General features: G+C 36.4%; 1 protein-coding gene across 1 annotated transcript; it reads right to left on the bottom strand.

Moving 5' to 3' along the window:
* Positions 1-2563: 2563 nt before the first annotated feature.
* On the bottom strand, positions 2564-24626 carry oprd1a (opioid receptor, delta 1a). Its single transcript, XM_048202002.1, has 3 exons — positions 24103-24626; positions 6289-6644; positions 2564-6190 (listed from the first exon to the last, which is right to left on the bottom strand). The coding sequence occupies exons 1-3, from the start codon at positions 24339-24341 to the stop codon at positions 5661-5663; spliced, it is 1125 nt and encodes a 374-aa protein (XP_048057959.1). The 5' UTR covers positions 24342-24626; the 3' UTR covers positions 2564-5660.
* Positions 24627-25387: the final 761 nt, after the last annotated feature.

Genomic DNA, 25387 nt, shown 5'->3' with positions numbered 1-25387 from the left:
CGGTGTGTTTCTGCATCACAGTTCAGGGGCATGTGGTTGTGATCATCCTCACAGTTGTCCACTGCATCACTGACGCTCATTGATGCATCTGTGAAAATAATATAACCATAAACATATTTTTACATTAGTAATTATTCATCATGAGAATTAATATAAGATTGCACCCATAGTTTAACAGAACAGTGTGAGAGATGCATTAAAAATGAGACAGTATATACACAATCTCAAACTCTAGTGTTAATGCTTAGGTCATATCAATATGAGAGATGTAGCTAACTGGCCTGCTATCATCTGCAATCTCTGTAACTTACAGGAATAAAGTAAGCTATTGTTAGACTATAATGTACCATAATCCTATCATAAATATGTACCATTGTACTATCTTACATATGAAATATATAGGTGGCAATTGTAATAATGCAAAATTCGTTGTATTTTGTGAACTGCTCGTTACTGATCTTAACTCTATTCATAGAAGGGACTTCACAAATCTAACATTAAGCTAACATGCACATGGCTAGCTAAGTTAGCTTACCTGAATATGACAACCTGTTCAGCACCCGGCGTGACTTCTTTACTGGAACATCGTAGTCAAGACATTTCTCGGGGTAAAGTATTCGTCAGTCAGCTTCCCGTCCATGAAATGGTATGAAAACACATAAGGGCACTTGGGTGGGCATTTTAAGTTTAGCGCCTTCAACCATTGCCTCAGGTGCTCCATGTCTTAAGGTGATGGGTGTAAATTGTAAAGTGCACTGCAACACTCCGACTGCTTCACATTGTAATCGTAACTTCGTTGATGCAACTGATCTCTCTTCTTAATCTAATTGTTATGACAGCCTCTAACTGAGCATATAATACTCATCTACTGTTACAGCTAACGTTATACCGCTAGCGACTGCTATCTTAAGATGACAAAACGAACGTAATGGCGCTGCCCTTGTTGTCGCGGAAAATAAGGTGAATATGCTTGCTAGGAATGCTATGTTTCGAAGAATGTTTTTTTCTTTGTCAAAGTTTATATATATAAGTTATTTAATTAGGTCATCCAGTATCATGGACTCACTCTCTCTTGTTTCATACAAACACAGCTGCTGCCATTTTGCACTAGGCCTATTGGATTATAAGATAACAAACAGGTATGATTTTTTATCTCAGATCAATATCTCTTATCCCCATAATTATTTAGGTGACGAAATGCCGTTTAATAAGTGGTGTGACTGTACCGTATCCCTTAAATGTCTGTCTAGTTTGAACTTGCTGCGTTAGCAACTGCTCTCTCCACGTTAGCTCTGCGTTTAAAGAGCTAATAAAATATTTTGACTCAGATCAATATTTCATGTCTAATTATTTACTTATATTGCAAGTAGCTGTGTAATAAGCAGGATAATGTACATCCAGCAGGTTGTTATCTCAGAATAAACTCCTTCAGGCTGATTCAAGACCCGATCCGCTTCATGTCGGGGTCCTGATCACCTTGCCAGGGTTTATTCTGATTATATATATATATATATATATATATATATATATATATATATATATACACACACACACACATGCACACACATGTTGATGAAATATTCCCTTTTTCGCTTCTGTCTTTGTCAAACCTTCACAGCTTCTTTCCATCCTACTGAGTCCTACTTGAGCTGTTCTTTCTTTTGTTCATGGACTTTAAAGAATAGGAGAATTTTATTATCTATATTTCATTATAAGGATGTCTCGTTTACATTCTGTTAATGATGTGTCCTCTCTTGGATCAATGTCACATGTTTTGTGAAGTGTTTCAGGATTATGAACATAGCTGCATGTTGCTAATGATGCTGTTCATTAGGTGGGATGTTGAGCTCATTTATCTTCACTGCCATTTCTGCTGTTAGACTGGCCTTGTCATTCAACAGAATTAGGTAATTTATTGCTATTCCCAGAATTAATAACCTCTTACACTTTGCTGTGGAGTGCACATTGCTTACTTTTTCCAACACATGATGCTGATGCTATTGTATCTGTGGTTGTTTTGTCAAGAGACTTGTTGTTTAAAGAGAATGTTCTAGTGTTTCTTGAATTCATTCAGCTAAATCCTTTGTGTAAAAGACCCTAATTTCCATTAGGGTGTCCTCCACCAAATGGAGAAAAGGCCTAATTAATAAGCTTGCAGGAACTTTAAAGTGATGCAAGAAAGTGGCCCTCTCAATTTAAAAAAGAAGCACTTCAGCTAGTGTAAAGAAACAATCCTGTCTCTGTTTTTACAGCATTTTTAAAGACAACAAAATGGAAATGACAGCACAAAATTTGACCTGTGGGGTATTTGACCTGGGCGTAAGATCACAAAAAACATTCAGAAATATGAACATTCATAACTTAAAGGGAACATTAATAAAACATTCTTAGAACATATTTTTGTTAGCTGGGATATAGTCATAACTCTGAAGCAGGAGCAAGTAAGCAATATTTGGGTTATATTATAAATATATACATATATTTCTGTAGTCAATCATTCAAACAGAAAGCCTTGTTGAAGGAGTTACCAATTATCAATTATTATTCAAAAGATAATCATAATAGCATATGCTTTTTATTTGATTGAATATTATATTTTCAAAGATTTACAGTATAAGCAGTTGTGCAAGCTAATGAGAGATTCTACAATTATCCCCCGCATACTGACACAATTATACACTGAGCACTGCAGCACAACCAGTCTAGAGATATACAAAAAACATAATATACCTTCTGTTCTGCCACATATAAACAACCAGCAAAGGTAATAGGAAGCAGACTCTTTGCTATTTTTGATCAATAATAAATAATTATGAATTAAAATAAATAATAATAAAAAAATAACTACAGATTGTTCTACAAAAACTTAAAAGCACTTTATCAAAAATTAAACAAACTCAGAAATAAGACTGAATATTCTGTTAACTGGCATCATGTAAAGAGAAATGAGGGCTTTTCACACTGCGCTTTACCCTGGATTATCATTGTTCTAAACCCTGATTTTAACCCTGGGTATAGTAACGCATCACACTTGTAATTTAGAAGCAGGGTTAGCACCCTGGGTTGTGAAACCCTGCTCCTGAGCAGGATTAGCATCATTTTTGCACTGTAAGCCAGCATTGACATGCCAAATGTGTACTGTGTGAAAAGATGCAGTGTTAGAATGTTACATAATGCTTAGCAAACAGCAACCAAGCCACATTTTCATGTGCTTTTGGGCAGTCATGAATCACATGTTGTATGGGAAAAAAAGTTGTGGTGATGGAAATTGGAGTGAAGAAAAGATGTTTTCATTTTTATTTTTATAATCCAAGAAGTCCATTCAGACATTATAATGTCTTAGAAATGCGTGAAAGTGTGAAATGCCATTTTATGAATACCCAGGATTAATTGTTAACCCCGGGTAAATTATGAAAAATGTGAAACAAGATAACTCAAGATTCAATTTAATGGAGTTTAGAATGACCCAGGGTTTAACTATTTTAAGTGTGAAAAGCCTATTGAGTCAAGTATCATGATTTCAAATACATCATCATTTCTTCCAATACAATTATGCTGTCTTTATGGTTTTATGGTGAGTGTATAGAGCTGTTCAGTGTGTAGCCCAAAAGAAGAAATTTAGCATTGAATTTTGATACATACATTCATATCAACTTGTGTTTTTAATGCACACACATGCTTTAAGAGATATGACTGTAAAACAAAAAACAAAATATGATGGTCTTTTTCTGGTAATGTTACCTACAAACCTACAAACTAATGCCTGAACAGCTCTATTGGCAGTTTAAGACCATGTATGAAATTTAACATCATGTTAAAAACAGATTATTCTACAGATGTTTACAGTCTTGTACAGTTTCTAACAAAAAACTCCATATTCTTAAAAATGCAACACAAACACTATAACAATTTCACTAAAATCACTTATCATCAACAAAATTACAGCTCAGTACAATTATCAGTATCATAACAGTAAAACAAGTGACTCAATGAGCTAGTACAACTAGAAAATATCTAGAGGAAAGGCATCAAAAACACTTACTCTTGAGTTGTGAGTCATCTAGTGATATTTTTGGTTAAGATCAAATTTAGTTTAGTTGACTAAATTACTAGGATGTGTTGCAATGCAAATTCACCAAGCATTTATGAGGTATGTTGAATTCAAATGGTGGAACCATCTCTTGAAATTTTGAATGGAACTTAACAAAATTGAACTGCCGAACCACAATAAGATATCCCAAATAATATAATGTACTAATCTATACACATTCTCTTTTACTACACTATTGACTTGACTGTAAAAGCACAGTGATTAAAGAAGCACTTTCAGCTTCTAAAGGAATATAAGCTATAACACTGATCAGATTGCACATTTCATTCATTACAGGTCAAAATCAAGACATTTAAAAATGATTGTAGAGTCCAAGGGCTATATCATGTTCCACTGATATTTAAAATAAGCCAGTAATATACTTAATGTATATTGGGAACTCCAGTGAAAAACAATACTTGTAAATTTAACCTTGCTTTGTGAACAAAACTTGCTTAGTTTTGATGTGACATTTAATGGATCATTTATTTCAACAGTCTAAATGGTAATTTAGAGTGTTTCTTTAGTTGGGTTTACTATTCCTTTAAGTAAACCTTATTGGAAATGTCCCAGAAACTGAAGAAATTTGCCATGTATGCACCTTCACTGTACATGAAAGAGGAACGAGAAGTTTTGAAAATAAGTTTGTCTGAAGATGTGTTTATGGTCTACAGTGGAGGAGTAAGTTGGGAAGTTGATGTAGAGTTTGGTATCACGAGCTGGTCTTCAGCAATAATGGCCATCAATAATCCATCAATATTATTTCCATAATGTATTTGTCCATATCGCTATGATCTGGTTCAGACCATATACTCTGGCCTGCATGTCATATTACACAAACTTTCTCCATTCTACTCCAATCTGACAGCAGTGTATTCTGGGGCAAGACACATTTTTTCCCATCATTCCCCCAGAGTTTCAATCACTATGGGTTAACAGACATTTGAGGAGAGTTTTTACATCTATGTCCAATATTTTTTTTTTTTTCTTCTATTTCCCCATGGAAGTCCAATAGGTAAAAGAAATGAAATATATAATCAACTGTTGAAAATACTTTTCCTTTTCAGCCGGTGTCCTTCAATTGGACCCCATCTCCACAGTTTGCTTTTGTAGCCTGTGGATTTGAGATTTTATTTCTTGATGTGCCAGCAGTTATTTTCTCTCGTAGAGAATATATTTGTCCGTTGCTTACAGACTCAGGTCATTCATTCATATTTGGGTTATGTTCTCAGTACCAGTATGATTTCAGACCCTGGAGGTCCACCAGAACCTGAAAGTCTGATAATACTGATGTAAATTACCCTGTTTTGGACATGGCTTGTCTAATAACATTTGGGCTCAGAAGAGGCTCAGCATTGTGTATGCATTTATTTACTGGTGCGGGAGAAGAGTTGCTTAACTCAGTCTCTCTGGTTACAATCTGAATATACAAAACTTGAGATGAGGTGTAGGAAATGACTCTTCCTTTCTGTTCCTAGAATTCAGTAGTGGAGATTTGGGTGACCTCAGATTGAAGGTCCTGCTGAACTCTTCTGGACTGGGATCCCCGTGGGATCCTTTCCAGGCCTAGTCATACTGGCTTCTTTCCTGTCTCCGAAGGTGCACAAACTGACACTGGCTCCCTTGTGGCATTTCTTGCTCGGTTAAGATTATTCTGGGCAGCTCTGGTTCGGAAGGGTAGGCAGAAATCTCGAAAACATCTCTTGAAATTCTCATCCAAGAAAGCGTAGAGGACAGGATTAAGGCTGCTGTTGGTATAGCCAAGTGCGATACACAGGTGCCAGCTGGCGATCACAAATGGGTTCTTTTGGTTGATGTCTACAAGTGTTTTGACAATGATGAAGATGTGGATGGGTGTCCAGCAGATAATGAAGGCAGCCACCACTACCAAAACCATTCGAGTGATTCGACGCATGTTTCTGTCCTTCTCCTTTGAGCCTGAGAGAAGACGGACACTTCTCAAACGTAGGATCATCAGACCATAGCAGATTGTGATGACTAGCACTGGTACCACAAATGCGAAGATAAACACACAAATCTTTGTCACTGTGTCCCAGTACCAGTCTGGATCAGGGAACTTCAGCATGCAAACAGTTGCACCTGCCATGGAATAAATTTAAACAGTTCTAATTAGGTCTAAAGGAAAGTGAACTTTGATTTTCGTGGTTATATCAAGAGTTTTATAAATACATACTCACCTTGGTTTGTCACTTTGGTAACTGCCATGATCATGATTGGCACTCCAACAGCGGAGGAGAGAATCCAGATGCACACATTGATGATTTTGGCCTTGACCGGGGTACGAAACTCCAGTGCTTTCACAGGGTGGCACACAGCAATGTAACGGTCCACACTCATCATAGTAAGGGTGAAGATACTGGTAAACATGTTATAGTAGTCAATGGCTATGACCACTTTACATAGAGGCTCACCAAAGGGCCAGGTGTTCATTAGATACTTGGCACTCTGAAATGGAAGTGTACTTGTGGCCAGTGCATCTGCCAGGGCCAAATTGAAGATGTAGATGTTGGTGGCAGTTTTTAGCTTGGTGTATCTGCAGAGACAGAATTGACAGAGCAGTTTGTTAAAACACACATATGGGTTGATTAATGTTGTCCTATTCTTTCTGTCTACAGTGCTCAGGGTAAAGAGTACACGCCCTTTGAAAAGTAACATTTTAAACAATATCTCAATGAACACAAAAATGTTGACAAGACTAAGTTTATATAACATCTATTTAACTTATAACATGAAAGTAAGGTTAATAATACAACTTAGAGAACAACATTTTCAGTTTTACTCAAATTAGGGTGATGCAAATGAGTGCACCCCACTGAAAGTTTCTGGAGCAAAGCTAAATTTTAGACTACAAATGTCTAATTTAACAAGAATTCAACCACAGGTGAGTCTAATTATTCATTACACAGGTGTCCAACAGACAGTTGACTATAAAAGGGTGTTAAAACTCCTTCCCATTTCATTCTGTCAGCAATGGCACCACATGGAAGAGAAATGTCACAAGAATATAAAATAATTTCTTTACACCAGAAAGGTGAAGCTACAAGAAGATCAGCAAAACTTTACTTATCAGTCAGAATACTGTAGCAAAGTGGTACAAAAATTCTAAAAAGATGGAACTGCAACCATCTCACAGAGATGTCCAGGTCGTCCACGGAAGTTAACACCTCGACAGGAGCGTCTTCTGATGAAAAGGGTTGAAGAAAATCGGCATGCAAGTTTACTGCAGTTATCTAAAGAAGTAGAAAGCCAAACTGGGGTGACTATTTCCCGTGACACAATACGGCATACACTGCAGAGGAATGGCATGCATGAGTGCCATCCACAAAAGAAGCCTCTATTAAAGCCCAGGCACAAAAAAAGCCCGCCTAGAGTTTGCCAGGGCCCATGCTGACAAAGATGAAGACTACTGGGACTCTATACTCTGGAGTGATGAGACTGTATGGTGTCACAAAGTTGACAAATACAAAGAGAAATGCATGGTGCCTACAGTGAAACATGGTGGTGTCAGTGTCCTTATGTGGGGCTGTCATTAAAAATCATGGTGGTCATACAAAGTACTACACTGTGTGCAGAATTATTAGGCAAGTTGATTTTCTGATCATATTTTTTTCCAAGCACATTTTACCAATTTTAAACCACATTAATCTTAATAACTACTATTAATATTGTATTTAATCATTTATAAGTGATATATAATTGTTCATGAAGGCCTGAAATGAAAAATGCCTTATATTCAGGTGTGCAGAATTATTAGGCAGGTTTGCTTTAACAGGCAAAATGAGCCAAAAAAGAGATTTAACTCAGACTGATAAGTCAAAAATTATTAAATGCTCATGAGAAGGATGCAATACTAATGCAATACTAGAAATTGCAAAGTTAAAGCATGACCAATGGACACCAAAATGCTCATTGGGTCAGCGGGGTCATACAAAAACAGCTGGAGAAGAAAAGACACATGTTAACTGCAAAATAATTAAGAATTAAGGTGAAGAATTAAGTGTGAAACCATCAGGAACGCTTTAGTCTCCAGCGCCACCATTTCCCAGTACCACGGGCGGACTGGCCATCTGGCATACCGGGCAGTTTCCCAGTGGGCCGACGTGCTTTTTGGGCTGACCGCAAAAAAAATAAATAAAAAAAAATCACTCGGTCAAGTAGGCCTAAATCGGCGGCCAAATGTTTTTTTCAAATGACACTATGCTGCTGGCCCAAAACACTTTAGTCAAAAATATCACATAGGCTAGGTTTTTTTCCTTCTGACAGACGCGGCCCATGAAACACGTAGCTCAGCGGCCCATTAGTTGTTTTCTTGATTGACACTGGACTGGCCCAATCATATCTTTGAACAGCACCACATGTGGGATTTCTGCCTGCACGCAGTTTCAGTGTGATCATGGAAAAGAAACGCAAAGGAGGTGCAGAGAAGCTGCGTGAGAGAAAAAAACGCTGCCAAATGTGTCAAATTGACACACATTTTTTTGGCAGTAGCAGGACCTTCACCAGCTCCCGTGGCTGATGAAAGTGGTGGTGGTGTCGGCGGCAGTGGCATTAACAGTGTTAGTGAGGGACAGAGATGAGGGAGTGAGGGTAGAACCTGCGGTAAGCCTTGATAAAAATGAGCCAAAAACAAGTGGTGGACAAACTGTTGATGATGACACTACAACAATAAAAGAAGTAGGCAGGCTATACACCGTATGATTGCAGTTTGGCTAAGTGTGCGGGTGTAGAAAGTCATAACATCAGTGTTAAAAAAGGTAGGAGAAGCTAGTTAACAAGAATCAGTTGACCTTTAAGCTAGTTGTTTTACATCTTCCCGGCTAAGTAAAATCATTTTTTTTAATATATTATGATGATGATCTGTTGTATTATTGTGAAAACGTTGCAATTAAAGCCACAGGGCCTCTTCAGTCATGAAATTATATACATATAATCATGAAATTATATATATATATATATATATATATATATATATATATATATATATATATATATATATATATATATATATAATTTCATGATTATATGTATATAATTTCATGACTGAAGAGGCCCTGTGCTTTAATTGCAACGTATACATATATATAATTTAATGACTGAAGAGGCCGGGTGGTATTTGTGATCTTATGTGGTGGTGGGCCGGTCTGGGCCAAAATGCCAGGGCCGATTTTTGTTCCCAGTCCATCCCTGCCCAGTACTGAAACCTACCTGGAGTCTCCAGAAGTGCAAGGTGTCAGGATCTCAGAGACTTAGGTTAGCTAAAGAATCCTAAAAAATGACCCGCTCTTAATAAGAATCACAAGCTGAAGTGCTATAAAATACATGAAGACTGGGTTTTTATAGGCCTTATAGACAGACAGCTTGAGAGTGACTCCTGAAGGACCAACATCCTCTTGTACCACTGTTTGAAGAATTTATCTTCCAGAACCTGGCAGTAAGGTGTGGGAGTTCACTTTTAGTTCATCTCTTATCCTGAAATGTCCATCTTGCAGATATGGACTAAAAGTGATCTTCCAAAACTTACTGCCAGATTCTGGAAGAATTCTTCGGGGTGTCTTTGAATTCAGTCTTCTGTAGGTTGATAATTTTAATTTCCATCAAACGATGTGGCATCCTTTCGTTCCTAACACATTACCTAGTCCATATCAGTATAGATATCCAGCATGATATATTTCGCCATTGAGATCTGATGTGTTTTCAAAGTGTTCCTTTAAGTTTTTTAAGCAGTGTATGTGTGTGTGTGTGTGTGTGTGTGTGTGTATATATATATATATATATATATATATATATAGCCCTCTACCGCATGGTGTGGCCATATGGCAACATACTCTGTGTTAATTTCCTTGCCACTGTCTCTTGAAGTGAACATTCTCATTTTTTTTTTTTTTTTTTTTTGTTGGTAAGAGAAGACCTTAGTTTAGCCAATGATGTGCTTTGGTTAAGTCACATAACATGCAATTTTTTTCTATGATTAACTTTTATTTTTTAAGTTTGAATGATTTTTCACATAAATCAGTAGCCTAACGTGCATGAGAAAATCAGATCTTTTCATTTTACTGACTGTATTACTGCACAAAGAATGAATGAGAAATGCAGCAATTTGTTTTTTGTTTTTTTTTCTGTATCTTTACATATAGAAGTATACTTGCAAAAAAAAAAAAAAAAAAAAATCCTAAAGCAATAATCACAAAAAACAAAACAAAAAAACATCAAAAACATGTAAAGTATAATTGTGTATATATTGGAGTCCCAGACTGGAGGCTTTTCTTTGTGGAGTTTGTATGTACCCTTTTGAGGGAACTCTTTACCCTTCAGCGTAAGATCTCTTGAAGGCATGTGCAACTAGTCCAATTCTGATTGGTGCAATGTCATCCCGTGACTTGTGCCGGCAGAATGCGTAAGCTATAAAGAAAGCGGGCAACACAGTTGTTTTAGCTTTCTGATCTTCAGCATGCGCTCTCTTTGTGTACATCCTATTTGGTGTTGTTTGTTTCGTAGGAAAGCACATATATATGGCTCAAAGAGAATGTCTATGGGATGATGCCCAAGGTTGAAGAGACCTTGGCAGCGTATTTTTCATGCTGTGATGCTGTGTTATCCCTAAAGGCCCCGACATTGCTCATGAACCAAGCCATTCCGTGTTACATCTTCGCTGGTGGGCAAGGCGTATGTGTCAGCAGGTCAGGCTGGCGCCTGTTTACATACCATGGCCATCCTTCAAGTGTATCAAGCTGACCTGCTGAAGGATTTAGATGAGGGTGGAGGGGTGCGGCCCGACGATATTAAAGAGCTACGTTGGGCCACAGATCTCTCTCTCCGCGCCACAAAGGAGACGGATTGCACCATCGGCCGCTCCATGGCAGCATTAGTGGTGATGGAGAGGCATCTCTGGTTGAACCTATCGGGCATCATGGAGAAGGATAAAGCTTTCCTCCTTGATGCCCCGCTGTCACCCCCTGTTTTTTTCTGTGATGCTGTTGCGACGGCCGTCGAGAGATTCCAGGAGGCTAAAAAACAGACGGCAGCATTTTAGAGGTTCATACCACGTTGCTCTAAATCCCATTGGGCTGCTGCCAAGGGGCAGCCCCATTCATATGCGTCTACCTCCTCATACAAGCAGACACAGAAGGAGAGTGTTGCCTCTCACTCCCAACCCAAGCCCGCTAAGGAGAAAGTAAATCTGAGGACTGTCATTCTATCTAATCCATCTATCCATCACAGCACTTATTCTTAACATTAACTTTTAAACAAGTAAAAGCATCTTCTAAATGAGCAAATTTATGTAAATGTCTCCTAAAATGCAACTTATTAACAATCGCTCAAACATGTATATATGTATTCAAGTTAGCAGAATAAATTGGTCTTGATTAATAAGATTAATTAGAATGCTCTGCTAAAAGCCTAACTGTAAATGTAAATTGTTCATGCTTTTTGGACCACTGTCAAAGCTCTTACAGCACACCATCACCATCTGCATACTGTGCATGTTGCATATATCAAGTGATAGAAGAAAATAAATAAAACTATACAATGGAAAAGAAAGCACCACATGTGTAGATACAGTATATTGTTTTTTAAAATGCAATTTATGTTTTTCTATAAAACAGGAAGAAAAAAGAAAAAAACAGTGCATGTAACTCAAAACACAGTAAATGAGATGTTTTATCTTGTGTTGAAACTTCATTTTGCCTGGTACAGATCAATGAGGCATAACATAACAGCTATAGTTATTATTATGAACACAGCTGGTATTATATAATAGTTATGGAAGTGAGGATCTCATATCTCGCAGATCATAAAGTGAATTGCAGTATACAGACCACAGGTTGTGGGTGGGGGTGTTTTTGTGGAATGCAGGAGCAATGTGATTTCCCAAAGGAGAGGAGCATTTTCATGGACTACACTTATTACAGCTCTATTTATTTCTCCCAGTCATACGTCTGGTTGACATGAATCTCAACTTCAAAACCGCTGGGGATTAAGGCCCCCAGGAAAAGATTTTTATCATACATAATATTTAAGGATGTAATTGCAGAGCTTGTGTGTGTGTGTGTGTGTGTGTGTGTGTGTGTGTGTGTGTGTGTGTGTGTGTGTGTGTGTGTGTGTGTGTGTGTGTGTGTGTGTGTGCGCGTGTGCGTTTTTGTGATTTATGAGCACAAAAATTTGTATAATGACATATGTATTACACTGGTATTACCACGTAAACATTTCATGAGTCCTCATATTTAAAATAGCTTTAAAAACATAAATGCAGAATGTTTTCTGTGATGGGTAGGTTTAGGGGTAGGGGTAGTGTAGGGGGACAGAAAGTACAGTTTGTACAACATAAAAACCATTACGCCTATGAAATGTCCTCAATAAGATAGCAAAACACATGTGTGTGTGTGTGTGTGTGTATGTGTATTAATTGACAAGGCCACACAAGTTCAGTATCAAGATTGAATTAAATTCTTCCTTTTGCCCAAGAACAAAAGATTACTTTGAAATGTGCTTCAGAAAAAAAGAAAGAAAGAAAGAAAACCTCATTTAAAATAAATGTAAGTCATCCCCAAGGCAGACGATTTGATCTTCATTTTTCCCAGGTAATTGGCAGCTATGTAAATGTCTATGAATCACATTTAGTCCAAAGAGAGCTGTAGCGAAAAAACTATTTCATCTCATGCCTATTCCCAGAGCAATTGTCCAGAACAATTGGCAGTGCAATATAGGCTCTTGCATTCTCCATTTTTTTTTTTTTTTTTTTATATATTCATCCGTAGCTATAAACACAAGCCTGCTCACTGCTCATTGAGATCTAAAGCAATTGCAGTACTGAGGGTGTCTGGAAGGAGAAGAGTATATTTGAGAAAAAGACATGAGATGGCTTTGCTTGAGGAAAAAAAAAAAAAAAAAGAAAGAGGAAGAAAACATTACTTCATTTGTGTTGATGGTGACATGCATCTTAATTTATTTTTTATATACCTAATGTGTGTAGAAATCCGCTGCTAAAGGACAAAAATTGTCTTTGGTGAATGCTAAAGTTCAGCTCAAAAGTTCTTGTTAAAAAAGTATGATTGTTTAGAGAACCCAGCATAAAAAATTTAATGCCATTCTGATATGTCCCAATTACACTGTAGGGTTTCAAATGTTGATATAATAATAATAATAATAATAATAATAATAATTTGACTGCTAAAATTTAAGCATGCTTGCATTAATGTGTATGTTTAAGTAAATTCTATTTATCCTTTTCTCACAATTATTCTTCAACATTGTCTCAGACACATAAAGTGGAGTTGGGCTATTACTCAATTTTTTACAAGAAATAATGCATCTCACCTGTTTTTTTTTAGATTTTTATTTTTCTTCTGCTGTAAAACTGATCGTGCAGAGTCTGCAGACCAAACCGTAAGGCCTAGAGACTTGAAACTTGGCAAGATTATAGATCTAAATTTGGGGAGAGACTGACAAGGTATGACTCTGATTGGCCAATAGGTGGCGCTACAGCAATCAAAAATGTGAAACTGCTCATAACTCCTAGAAGGTTAGTCATAGACTCAAGTGCCTTATGCCACTGGAATCCTTGGCTCAAGATGAACAAAATATCTCCAATTTTATTTCCACCAGGAACAATTTTCCTCCATTTTGAATTTTGTCCAAAAAGAATTTGTAAACTAGTCCTAGGTTTTTCACCCGATCAGAACCAGTGCAGAAATGTTCTCTGGAGACTGAATATCAAAAGTGATAAAAAAAAGTAAAAATTTTGATTCACAGTCGCTAAGGGGTGCCAAAATGTTCTAAGTGGGCAGAGCCACTTTTACTAAATGGCTATAACTCTTGAACAGAACAAGATATTTTCACCAAACTCGGTACACCTATGTATGACCTCAATCTTTGGTCACAGTAAAAAAAATTGCTGCGATTGGACACTTGGTGGTGCTATAAAAAAAAACTTGAAAATAGCTATAACTACGCAACCGTTAGTCCAACTGACTGTCCAAGGAGCCATGATTGTCTATAAGGACAGGCAGTAGGCCACTCATTGGCTCATTCTCCTCACTAAAATAGTTTTTATTTTTTCATTTGAGATCACATTTAAACTTTATACAAATCAATATATTAACATTAAAAATCACATTTCTGTCAGGGTTTACCACTTCCATTGTTCATTTTAGGTACTAGTTTTTGCAATAATATAACATTATGATTGCAATGAGACCTGAAAATGATGTTTTATAGGGAAAACCTGGAAAAAGCATTTTCTCACCTATAATTTATTTTAAATATCTATATCTGGACCAAAATGTGTGTGTGTGTGTGTGTGTGTGTGTGTGTGTGTGTGTGTGTGTGTGTGTGTGTGTGTGTGTGTGTGTGTGTAAGCATGTTTAATTGAGTAAACATGGAAAATGTACTTTAAACTAAAAAACAGACACTTTTAAAATGAAAGTGAGCCAATGACTGGTCTTTAGCTGCCATCTGCTGATTGAAGTAGTCATTTTGTCATACTACTCACTAATATTGTTCTATAATCCACATTTAGACTTCACTATTCTAACATTTATGATCATATTTTGTCAAAATTCATGACTTCATTTCTATTGAAGTATTAGCATTGATAATTGTGCCACATTATGAGTAATGTGAAACCTGAAGGAGACTTGTTTTCCCTGACAGTAAACCTGTGTCTTTCCCTGGGTGGCCCTGGTCTGCCCTGTCTCTGCATTGGTGCTCCTGCCTGGCTAGGTAGGACCTACCAGAGATTTCTGCCATATGTAGTACTGCCCCTCGGGTCAATCCATACGTTTACCTCCACGTTACCTCGTGTTGGGCAGGATGTGGTCTCTGTAGCATTCCTGCACACCTCTGCATACTTCCCCAGTGTTTTAATCATGGTTGAATGGCCAGGATTCTGTTTTGGCTTCTCAGCAAAGCATGAATGAAGTGAGTAACGCCAGTCCTATATATACCCGTATGTCCGGGTAGGTGTGACTTGGCATGCAAATCTCACTGGCCAATGTTCATTGGCTCGTTTTGTTACCACTTATAGATGATTGGGCTCCCAGGCAAGACCCCACGACGTCAGTCCAACATAACATCTCCTTTCCTCCTTCAGGGAATTAGTAACCTAGATGTTATTTTTGCTGTGGTATTTTTTGTTAAACTAAAGGCAAAAGTTCCTTCTTCAGTTGTATTTGTGCTATTGCTAATTTGTTCTTATTTAATTACTGAGTGTTTATATATATATATATATATATATATATATATATATATATATATATATATATATATATATATATATATATATATATTGGAATCGAAACTAGAAATCGATAAGAATCGGAAATGATAAGCAGTTCTGTTCTGGTTTTCTCCCATGTTCCTTGGTTTCCTTAATTTCTTGTGTTTTTATGTTCCTTTGTTGTTTAATTGGTATTGTCATTAAATGTATACCCTTAAATTTAGTTCCTCCTTTTCCAGGTTCCCTGAGCTCACCTCACATTTTATTTTCATCATATTAATTTTCTTTATTCTTCAAATAATGATATCCTGTTCTTTTCCATAGTCACTAAGACTCTTTAATACCTGAAACAACATCATATCAGATTTTACCTTGCGTAATATTTACGTAGCAATATTTTTTAAAACGTAAAACTGTATCTTTTCAATACAACTGAACTGCATGTGCTCTATTCTGTTTTCTCTTGTTAACCATCACTTTGAATCCCTAACAACAGTTGAAATTGTCCTCATTCTGTGCCAACCCAGCAGTCAAGCATGTTAAGCCACTGTCAAGAAAGCATTCATCTCTTGACATCTCAGATATTCAGCTGAGATTCACTTGAGCAGTTCCTCCAAAGACCCGTGGGATGATGAGATTTGGATGACCTGTGTTCTGAGGACACAGTCTGGGAAGGATTCACTGAAAAGCTGCAGAACTTTATCGTGCGATGTGTCACCTCAAAAAAAAAAAAAAAAAAGGCTGTGTTTTAAGGTGTGGTCACATTTACCATAGTCATTTCAATAGGAATCCATGCAATTGGGAATTTTGTGTCAAGGTGAAAAGTTTCCCCACACAGATTGCAACGTGTTCAAGTTGACCAACAGAAAGCTGCATGGTTTGAAAATGACTTCTGTGTGAGTTGTGCTGCATACTGTACATCTCTACACTATAGACTGCATGTGCTCAATCCTGTTCTTGCAGATCTACCTACCTGCAGAGTTCAGATCCAACCTACCACACCTGTCTGTCATCAAAGATCTTAATTAGCTGGTTCATTTGTGTTTGATCAGGGTTGGAGCTGAACTTTGCAGGAAGGTAGATCTCCAGGAACAGGATTGGGCAACCCTGCTATAGACAATGGACCTATTTTGTCCTCAAAATTTCACCAAAATTTCACAAAATTGACTACACCACTATTCACTAACCAAAAATCGAGTATATCCAGGTACCATCTGAGTTAACATAGTCCTGTGTATATGTGTAGAATCACCTTATTCATTTTCATTTTCCTGGCACAATAAATGTTGCTCTATTTCAGCCCATGTTGGGTAACTCAAATAAACTGGCTTATAATTGTACATCAGTGCTTTGTTTATAAATAATAATGTAGATTAATATGGACTTTTTGGATTAGCATCCTTTGGCAAATAATTCAGCTTGTATTTTACCCCCAACCAGGCAGCGTCAGATGAAAATGCCTCCTGATGTTTGTGTTCATGCTGAGTTTGTGAAGATGAATGACATAAAGTTGTTTTGTTTTGTTCAGAATTAGCTCAACATGAGGTTTGTTCGGTTTGACTCTCCTGTGAACATATCCGTCAGCATATAGAGTTAATTACTGCAGAAACATAGACTCCTGTCTTATCACAGAGGACTAGAACAAAGCCTGAGAGAATAGGAAAGATGTTTGTGTTTAGTTAAATATGAATCTGTATATGTGCATTGCTTAACACAATTTTTTTCAAGGGTTTAGAGGTAGAACTGTGTCATAGCAAGAAAGTCCCCAGCTCCGACTAAACCAGGATGCTTTTTTAGAAAGATCATACTATTTTTCTTTTTATACAGTCTGAAATAATAAACTGTGGATCATTGTTTCACTTCTTTGATTTACAATGCATTCAGTGAGCACATCTTTCAAATTTCATCTCAATGCTATGCAAAACTCTTCCTATGCATGGCCTCTATACAGGGTTGGGTTACTTTTAAAAAGCAATTAATTAATAGTTACTAATTACAACAGTGTAATTAGATTTCTGTACTAATTACTCTCTCTAAAAAGTATTGGATTATCTCCTTTTTCTCCAGTCTATTTGGTTAGCCATGCCTATCTTTTGTGATGCATGAAGCTCAATCAGATTAAGTTATGGGTCATACTTTGTGATTGGTTGATCAGGGACCAGGCAGTGACCAGGCAGTACTCATATTATAAAAACATAAAATCTTATTTGTTTAAACCAAAAACCATGTGATGTCCATTCCAATGGGTGCAGGGTCTGAAGGGGTTATGTTTAAAAATAGGTCTATCACCAGAGGGGACAAACAAGAAGATGTAGATGAGCAACACAATCAACACAAGGAAACTTCACTCCAGTGACTTTTCTCATACACCACAGAACAAAAAAATCACTTTTATAACAAATGTCATTCTGGTTTTGGATGATTTCATCGCTTTGCCCAAGGCTAAAGTGCAAAATACTGTCATTAATAAATAATCACTTACAGTAATTATTTAATTTTTAATGTGTTTGCCAGGGGATGATAACAGAGGAGTTTCCTGAATATCGGAGCAGCACACACACACACACGCACACGCACACACACACACACACACACACACACACACACACACACACACACACACACACACACATTTACATATATCTGTGTGACAAAAGTACCATAAAATGTTCATAATAGTAACCCATTCTATTTGTGCACTATATTCCATGTATTCAGAAGCCATATGACAGCTCTGTGAGGAAAATAATGCAATTCAAGCTTATACACTGATAATCAGCACCATAACACTAAATTGTCACCGTTTGTACATTCAAAAAATGTCAAAAGAAGCATTATCAAGCAATATAATCTTTTTTAATAAGTTTGGACCGTCTGCCTGGTTGGCTGGTCTGGAACTCACACAATCTGCGCTAAAGAGGGAAACATGCTGCTAGAGTGCTGCAGTGAGTCAGACAAAAGCATGCACACTCACAAAAACGTGAAATGAAGATATGATCTATCTCTCAACTGTATGTAAATACATGATTGCATTTGCATTATTTATCTTTGCCTCATTCATATGATTATTTCTACAACCTTTCCAAACAACAAAAATGAAATGTGTGTAAATATACACTTTGTTCTTAAAGATGTACAATATTCTGGCTCTCACAGAGATATATTACTCTGATATATTTTACTAATTTTCTCATCTCAGTCAAGGTTGTTCCAAATGTGCATTTTTTTAATGATTGAGTGATTGATTTTTTGAGGAACAAATTCTTAAAAATGCACTTGCTCCTCCTTTTTGAAACCAGGCACAGCACATCGGTCTATATTTAAAGTGAATTTGTGTGCTTCAGTGGAGGTAAGATTATAGTAAAGAGAATTGTGTACATTCTTCAAAAACTTTGTGTTCCACTGAAAAATGTAGTGGCATACAGGTTTGGACAGCCTTGGAAAAATGTTCCTCTGCTACATGCAAAAATCCAAAAATGTAACACTTTACAATAAGGTTCATTAGTTAAACATTAGTAAATGTATTAACCAACATGAACTAACCATAAGCAATACATTTGTTATTGCATTTACTAATCTTCGTTAATGATAGTTGATGAAAATACAGTTGTTCATTGTTTGTTAGTTCATGGCGCATTAAAAGACTAGTTCATTTTCAAATAACATTTTCCTGATAATTTACTTACCCCATGTCATCCAAGATGTCCATGTCTTTCTTTCTTAGAAATTAAGGTTTTTAATGAAAACATTCCAGGATTATTATCCTTATAGTGAACTTCAATGGCTTCCAAACGGTTGAAGGTCAAAATTACAGTTTCAGTGCAGCTTCAAAGGGCTTTAAACGATACCAGACGAGGAACAAGGATCTTATTTAGCGAAACGATTGGTCATTTTTGAAAAAATGTAAATGTATACGCTTTATATAAACAAATGATCACCTTCCAAATGGTTCCGCCACACTTTCATATTCTTCAAAAAGCTTACGCTGTATGTCCTACGCCTTCCCTATTCTACTTACGGAAATAATTTAACTGGCACTGCGTTCGTTCTGTAAAATGACCAGTCATTTCGCTAGATAAGACCCTTATTCCTCGTCTGGTATCGTTTTAAGCCCTTTGAAGCTGCACTGAAACTGTAATTTTGACCTTCAACCATTTGGAGGCCATTGAAGCCCACTATATGGAGAATAATCCTGGAATGTTTTAATCAAAAACCTTAATTTCTTTTCAACTGAAGAAAGAAGGACATGGACATCTTACATGACATGGGGGTGAGTAAATTATCAGGAAAGTTTTATTTGAAAGTGAAATAATTCTTTAACTAATGCTAACAAGATTTTAATAATGTTTTAATTTTAGTAAATGTTGAAATTAACATTAACAAAGATTAATAAATGCTGTAGAAGTGCAAAGATTAATAAATGCTGTAGAAGTGCAGTTCATTATTAGTTCATGTTAATTAATGTAGTTAACTAATGTTAACTAATGAACCTTATTGTAAAGTGTAACCAATGTACCTATGCCGATATGAACATTTTGATTACAGGCATGACTTGCAAACTAACACATTTTTAATGTCTGAATCACATAACCAGTTCTATATAGCTTTTCTGATGTAGTAAACTTGCTTGAAAGCTCACCTGTTACAGAATTGCACTTGCTTGTGGTGAGCATAAACCTCACCGCAAGCATGTTTTTCAGTGAGCCAAGGTTGGGTTTTCATTTCTATTCCTTAAAAAAAAAAAAAAACATTAGGTTTCCAGCAAAAAAATAATGTAAATGTTTCCCCTCTTCTTAGAATGGTATTTGGCTTTAAAAATCCATAGCATAAATATGCTGTGGCTGTAGATGTAGTTAATGGCCACCACTTTATGGGGGGGACAACAACACAAGGCAATTACAGATTATTTCCATCACAAAGCCACCCATTCCACCTTATATTCGAACCTTATATTTTTACCAGACAGACTCACTTGCTGGACAGAATAATGTTGGTGTTAAAATTATAAACAGGCTTGCTTGTCCATCCTCAGCTCAATAATCAGACGCAGTGCTCCTCATTTGCAGAGGTCTCATGACAGGTGATGAAAAGACCCTCAGACAGACCACTGACAAGTGCCTTGAGCTTCAATTCAATTGTGTGATCCAACATCATTATCAGCCTTGAAGCACTTACGCCCACCATCTTCTGATGACAGACTGTATGAGGGTATAACCTGGTTGTACTCCGATGTATTTTTCTTTTCTGTTCATTTCAAAATGAGCACATTTTATTTTTCTCTCTTCCTACTCCCACAATCTATCATTTCCTGCTTTCAGCTTTGCTCATAAAATAATGCTTAGAAGATTGAATTTTTACAGCCACAATTTCAGCACATTTCGACCACTCCAAGTTGCTGGTGACCACTACTGCTAAATGATTTATTTGTTTATTTCTTCTTCTTTCTTTTTTTTTTTTTTTCTACTGCTTGTATGAGAAAAAAGCATTAGAATCTTGAGAACATTTTGAAGCAGGGTTGAGAATAATTTAAGGCTCTCGTAAACTGAATTTGCTACACCGCAGAAGATGTTGAAATGGAATTAGAGGAAGAGGAATTTACAGAATTGGAATAATAATAATAATTAAAAAAAATCTCCAAATCTAGTCCCACTAAAAATAAATATATAGTCATGGTCAAAAGTTTACATACACCTTGCAGAATCTGCAAAATGTTGATTATTTTAACAAAATAAGAGAGATCTACAAAATGCATTATATATATATTTTTTTTTTATTTAGTACTGTCTTGAATAAGATATTTTACATAAAAGATGTATACATATAGTCCACAAGACAAAAAGCTGAATTTATAAAAATGACCCAATACAAAAGTTTACATACACTTGATTCTTAATACTTTGTGTCGTTACCTTGATGATCCATTGCTGTTTTTGTTTGTTTGTTTGTTTGTTTTTCCCCCTTGGTCGGTTCACTTGTTATGTTCAGTTCTCGTGTGTGATTTAATGTGTGGTTTATTCCCCTGTGTACTCCTAAAATATGCATAAGGATACAATTACCCTGACTCATTGGTTGACGTATTTAACTAATATATTATCTATAATGCTTTATTGATTATTTCCTGTAAAAACCTTATATGGGCAATGATTTAACTGTTACATAGGTATTTTATTTATAATACAAAAACTATAACATTTGTATGACGTATTATATTCACCCAGTAGTACTGTGAGTGTTAGTCTGAAGAGTGTTGCAGAGTTATATGTGTGTGCAGAAGCTACTGTACAGAGTTAAATTTGAGGTCAAAAAGATAAAGATGAGACTGCTCTACATATCACCAGATGACTTATTTATGCTCAAAGTAGAGAAGAAAACATGTATTAGAGCAATTTTAAATGTTATGTGTTAAGTATGTTGCTGTAGATGAAAAGTGATGCCGACAAGAGGAGAAGAGGTCACTAAATGCGGAGGAGAACATCATGCAAAATAAAACAGGGCTTTTTAAAGAGGACATTCCCAGTCTGGATAACCTCAACTGGGGAGGGCACTAACTGAAGAGCGTCACTGGCACCACCAGAACCATAATTTGTAATCAATAAACTGACTAACCTAATTGTAATCAATAAACTGACTTCTATTTTTTTTTAATAAAGTCTGCCTCCCGAGGCACTGATTTATGATGTTGAGCCAGAACAGGCCAGAGATTTTTTTTTTTTTTTTGTCTGACTGTGTGTAAATTAAAGGTTTTTTTTTTTTAAATTCAGGTTTGCACATTCAGTTGTCTTGATGAAATCAAACAATGATTTGACTTGTATACCACAAAACATGTTTTTTCTTAATATCTTTAATCTTAATAACAATTTAGATGTAGGTTACAGAATTAATCTTTATAAACCACACAAATGAATGATTGTTGCTTATGTTCTCATTGCACTCCTAATATATCTTTCTCAGTGTGCAACTTATAATTTTGCAATTATATAAAGTGAAAGCACCTTGTGTTAAAGCTAAGCTCTACTTTACTTTGACGCAGAGAAGAATTAGCGCTCAATTAGTATGTTGATTAAAGCTGTCTTTGTAGAAGCACCAGTACCAGGAGAATACCAATTAATGTCATTTTGAAAACGCACAGCTGGTGCAATTCCTTTTTACACAATGTCATTTTCCAGACAACCCAGCGACTTGAAGACTCTCGCTGTGGTTGTCAACTAAAAGCTGATACATTAAAAAGATATTCTGCCTTGCACAAAAAAAAACTGTGCTTTATGTAATAGAATGAGAAACAATTAAAATTGTGAATCATGGCCCACAGCGATGTTTGATATATTTTATTTTAAAAGGGTGCGGTTAGAAATGTCATTTGAGCACCACCTCTTCGCCTCCACTCACAGAGAGCATATATTAGCTACCTCACAGAGAGATATGTATCACATCTAAATGCCACACTCCGGAATGAAATGGAAAAGGGTTCACAAAATATGAGATGAGCCGTCTCTTGAGATATCCACAGTGGTTGTGCCCCATAATGCTATTTCTATCAGATGATCCCAAAATGAGGTCATTTCCTGTCCTAGCTCTCTCTTACTGATGAGTTCAACCGTACCACAGCTTTGAGCATATTCTCTTTCAGGACTTGAAACCTCATAAATAAGAAGACCATAGCATAATCACCCATAAGCAGAAAGCTGCAGACAACCAATTAATGCATATCGATTACAATCAGGGACAGAGCTACCAATCAACACCTGGTAAGTTCGTCCTCCCCACTCATTACAATTTGTTCACAAAAAAGCCTATGGCAAATATCTAAGATTGCTAATCCCCTGGTCTAAGACATGAACCAAATAAGTAACGTAATGCATGACCTGCATCCAGTGCTTTCACACTGTGCTTTTGAAAATGGTCAGGAAATGGCTCTAATTATTCATTTTTACAATGTGCATTTGCTTCTTTACCTAGGATATCTGATTCATACATTAATGTAATATGCCCAAATCAACACACAACGTAAAATAGAGACCAGGGACAAGCTGTCACAGTGGCTTTATCTCATGTTTACAATGTTTTGCTTGTTTTCCCTAGCAGTTTTTATTTTTTATTTTTTTTTTTAATTATTATTATTTTTGTGTGTGTGTGTGTGTGTGTGAGATGGTCTTTATATGATAAATTGTATTATTATATTTTTATAATAGCTGTTATGTACACAAGTGAACATAATAAACCCAAATGACCAGACAAGAGTCAACTAATAAATGGTTTAAAAGAAAGGTTAAACTGTTCTCTTTTTTCCTAAATGTCAGGTCGAGGCAGGTTGATACATGGTTTTTATGTTAAAATTGTATGCAAGCAGACCCTAACAACAGTGTGATATATTTTTTTGTGGTGCAATTATCTGTTTCATGAATATCTCTGTGCTTTGTAATTGTTTTAATGTTTGACAACTTATCTATAGTGTAGCAACATATGTCACTAATGGGTCAATGTCACAAAAGGTCAGTGTATGTCTAATTACTGCAAGTTTAGGCTATAATTTTTTTTTTCCCCTTGAGGCATATGGTTCAGTTGGTTTATTTCGTAGACAAAACATGATAGCCTAATCTAAACACATTGTTTAGATAATCTAAACAAACAGATTAGATAGATAGATAGATAGATAGATAGATAGATAGATAGATAGATAGATAGATAGATAGATAGATAGATAGATAGATAGATAGATAGATAGATAGATAGATAGATAGATAGATATTCGAAACATCTTTTGATTTTTCTTGCTTACCTGACCACCCCGTACATCACTAGGATGTTTCCCAGAAGTCCCACCACGCAGATAACGGAGTAAAGAGCAGTAATGGAAATGGCGATGATGATTCCCGCGGGGCTCTTTACAGGGTTCGGCTCGGTGTAGTTCCTCCCGTCGGGAACGAACCCCATAACATCGTCAGGAAAAGTAACATTAAATGGGTTAATGGAGTAAAGGTCTGACATGTCGGCACCGGGGATGACGGACGGCTCCATCGCTTCAGTGTCGCTGCCCGCTCACTGAGGGGCTGGAAAGTTGCGCCCGACGATTTGAACTTCTCGATCTCAGAGCAGGAAAAAAATGTAGAACTATAGCATAAGCTTTTGTGCAGGGATCGTCACGCGTTAATTATAACTAAAGTCCATCAAGGGTGAATGACAGTAAAAACGAAAGCTTCCTTCTGTTCAGCTTTCGTCTACAGGTGTGAGATGCTCTGCTCTCTGAACGGATCTGCTAGAAGGCTCAAACGTGTGCTTTTTATGTGAGGGGAGTGAGTGAGACGGAGGGAGCGCTTTAGTCTTCTACGTCAACCTGCTGTGCCGTATTCGGATTCCCGACATACATTTGACTACTTATATAATAACCCCAGATATTTGACAGCAAGACTGAATAAGCTGAGAACTAGAGGGTGAAATTGCACACAGTAAAACGAGGCATAAATTATAGCCTATTTGTTTAAAACTTTGAGAACATTGCCAGAATGATCTGAGAATGTTTCCCTGTTGGGAATCCTTCTAAACAGGTGTCATCTTTTTACATATGTGAAATAGGCTATTAAGATTAACAACTTAGCCTATATAGCTGATGGCAGCATTTATTTATTTATTTTTATTTTATTTCATTACAATTCCTTTTCTTAATGAGGATATAGGCCTACAGTATTTATAGGCTACAACAGTAAGTTTCTAATCTGATTCACTGAGAGGCCTTCTGGAGGGCTAATATTTTACCAGTATCAGCACAGGGTCCATCTAACACTACTTAATTTGGAACTTTTTGATCATTTTATGACTTAACCTATTAATTAACCACACTTCTACATTTTCTACATGATCAGGAAATATTCCTGTGTCCCTCCCTCTCATAGCCTTTCTTTCATAGTAGATAGGTACCATCATTTTGAGTTAAATATGTTAAAAAGTTAACTTTAAGGAATGTCACAACCAATTAAGAAAACTTTTGTGTGTGTGTTATTCCATGAAATTTAGTTTTTATGTATGTACAACAACTGTTCTAGGTAACCATGTACTGATTATCATCT

This window comes from Megalobrama amblycephala, linkage group LG9 (assembly GCF_018812025.1).
Source record: "Megalobrama amblycephala isolate DHTTF-2021 linkage group LG9, ASM1881202v1, whole genome shotgun sequence".
NCBI lineage: Eukaryota > Metazoa > Chordata > Actinopteri > Cypriniformes > Xenocyprididae > Megalobrama > Megalobrama amblycephala.
Note: the sequence above shows the minus strand (reverse complement) of the source record. Positions and strands in the feature narration are given on the sequence as shown.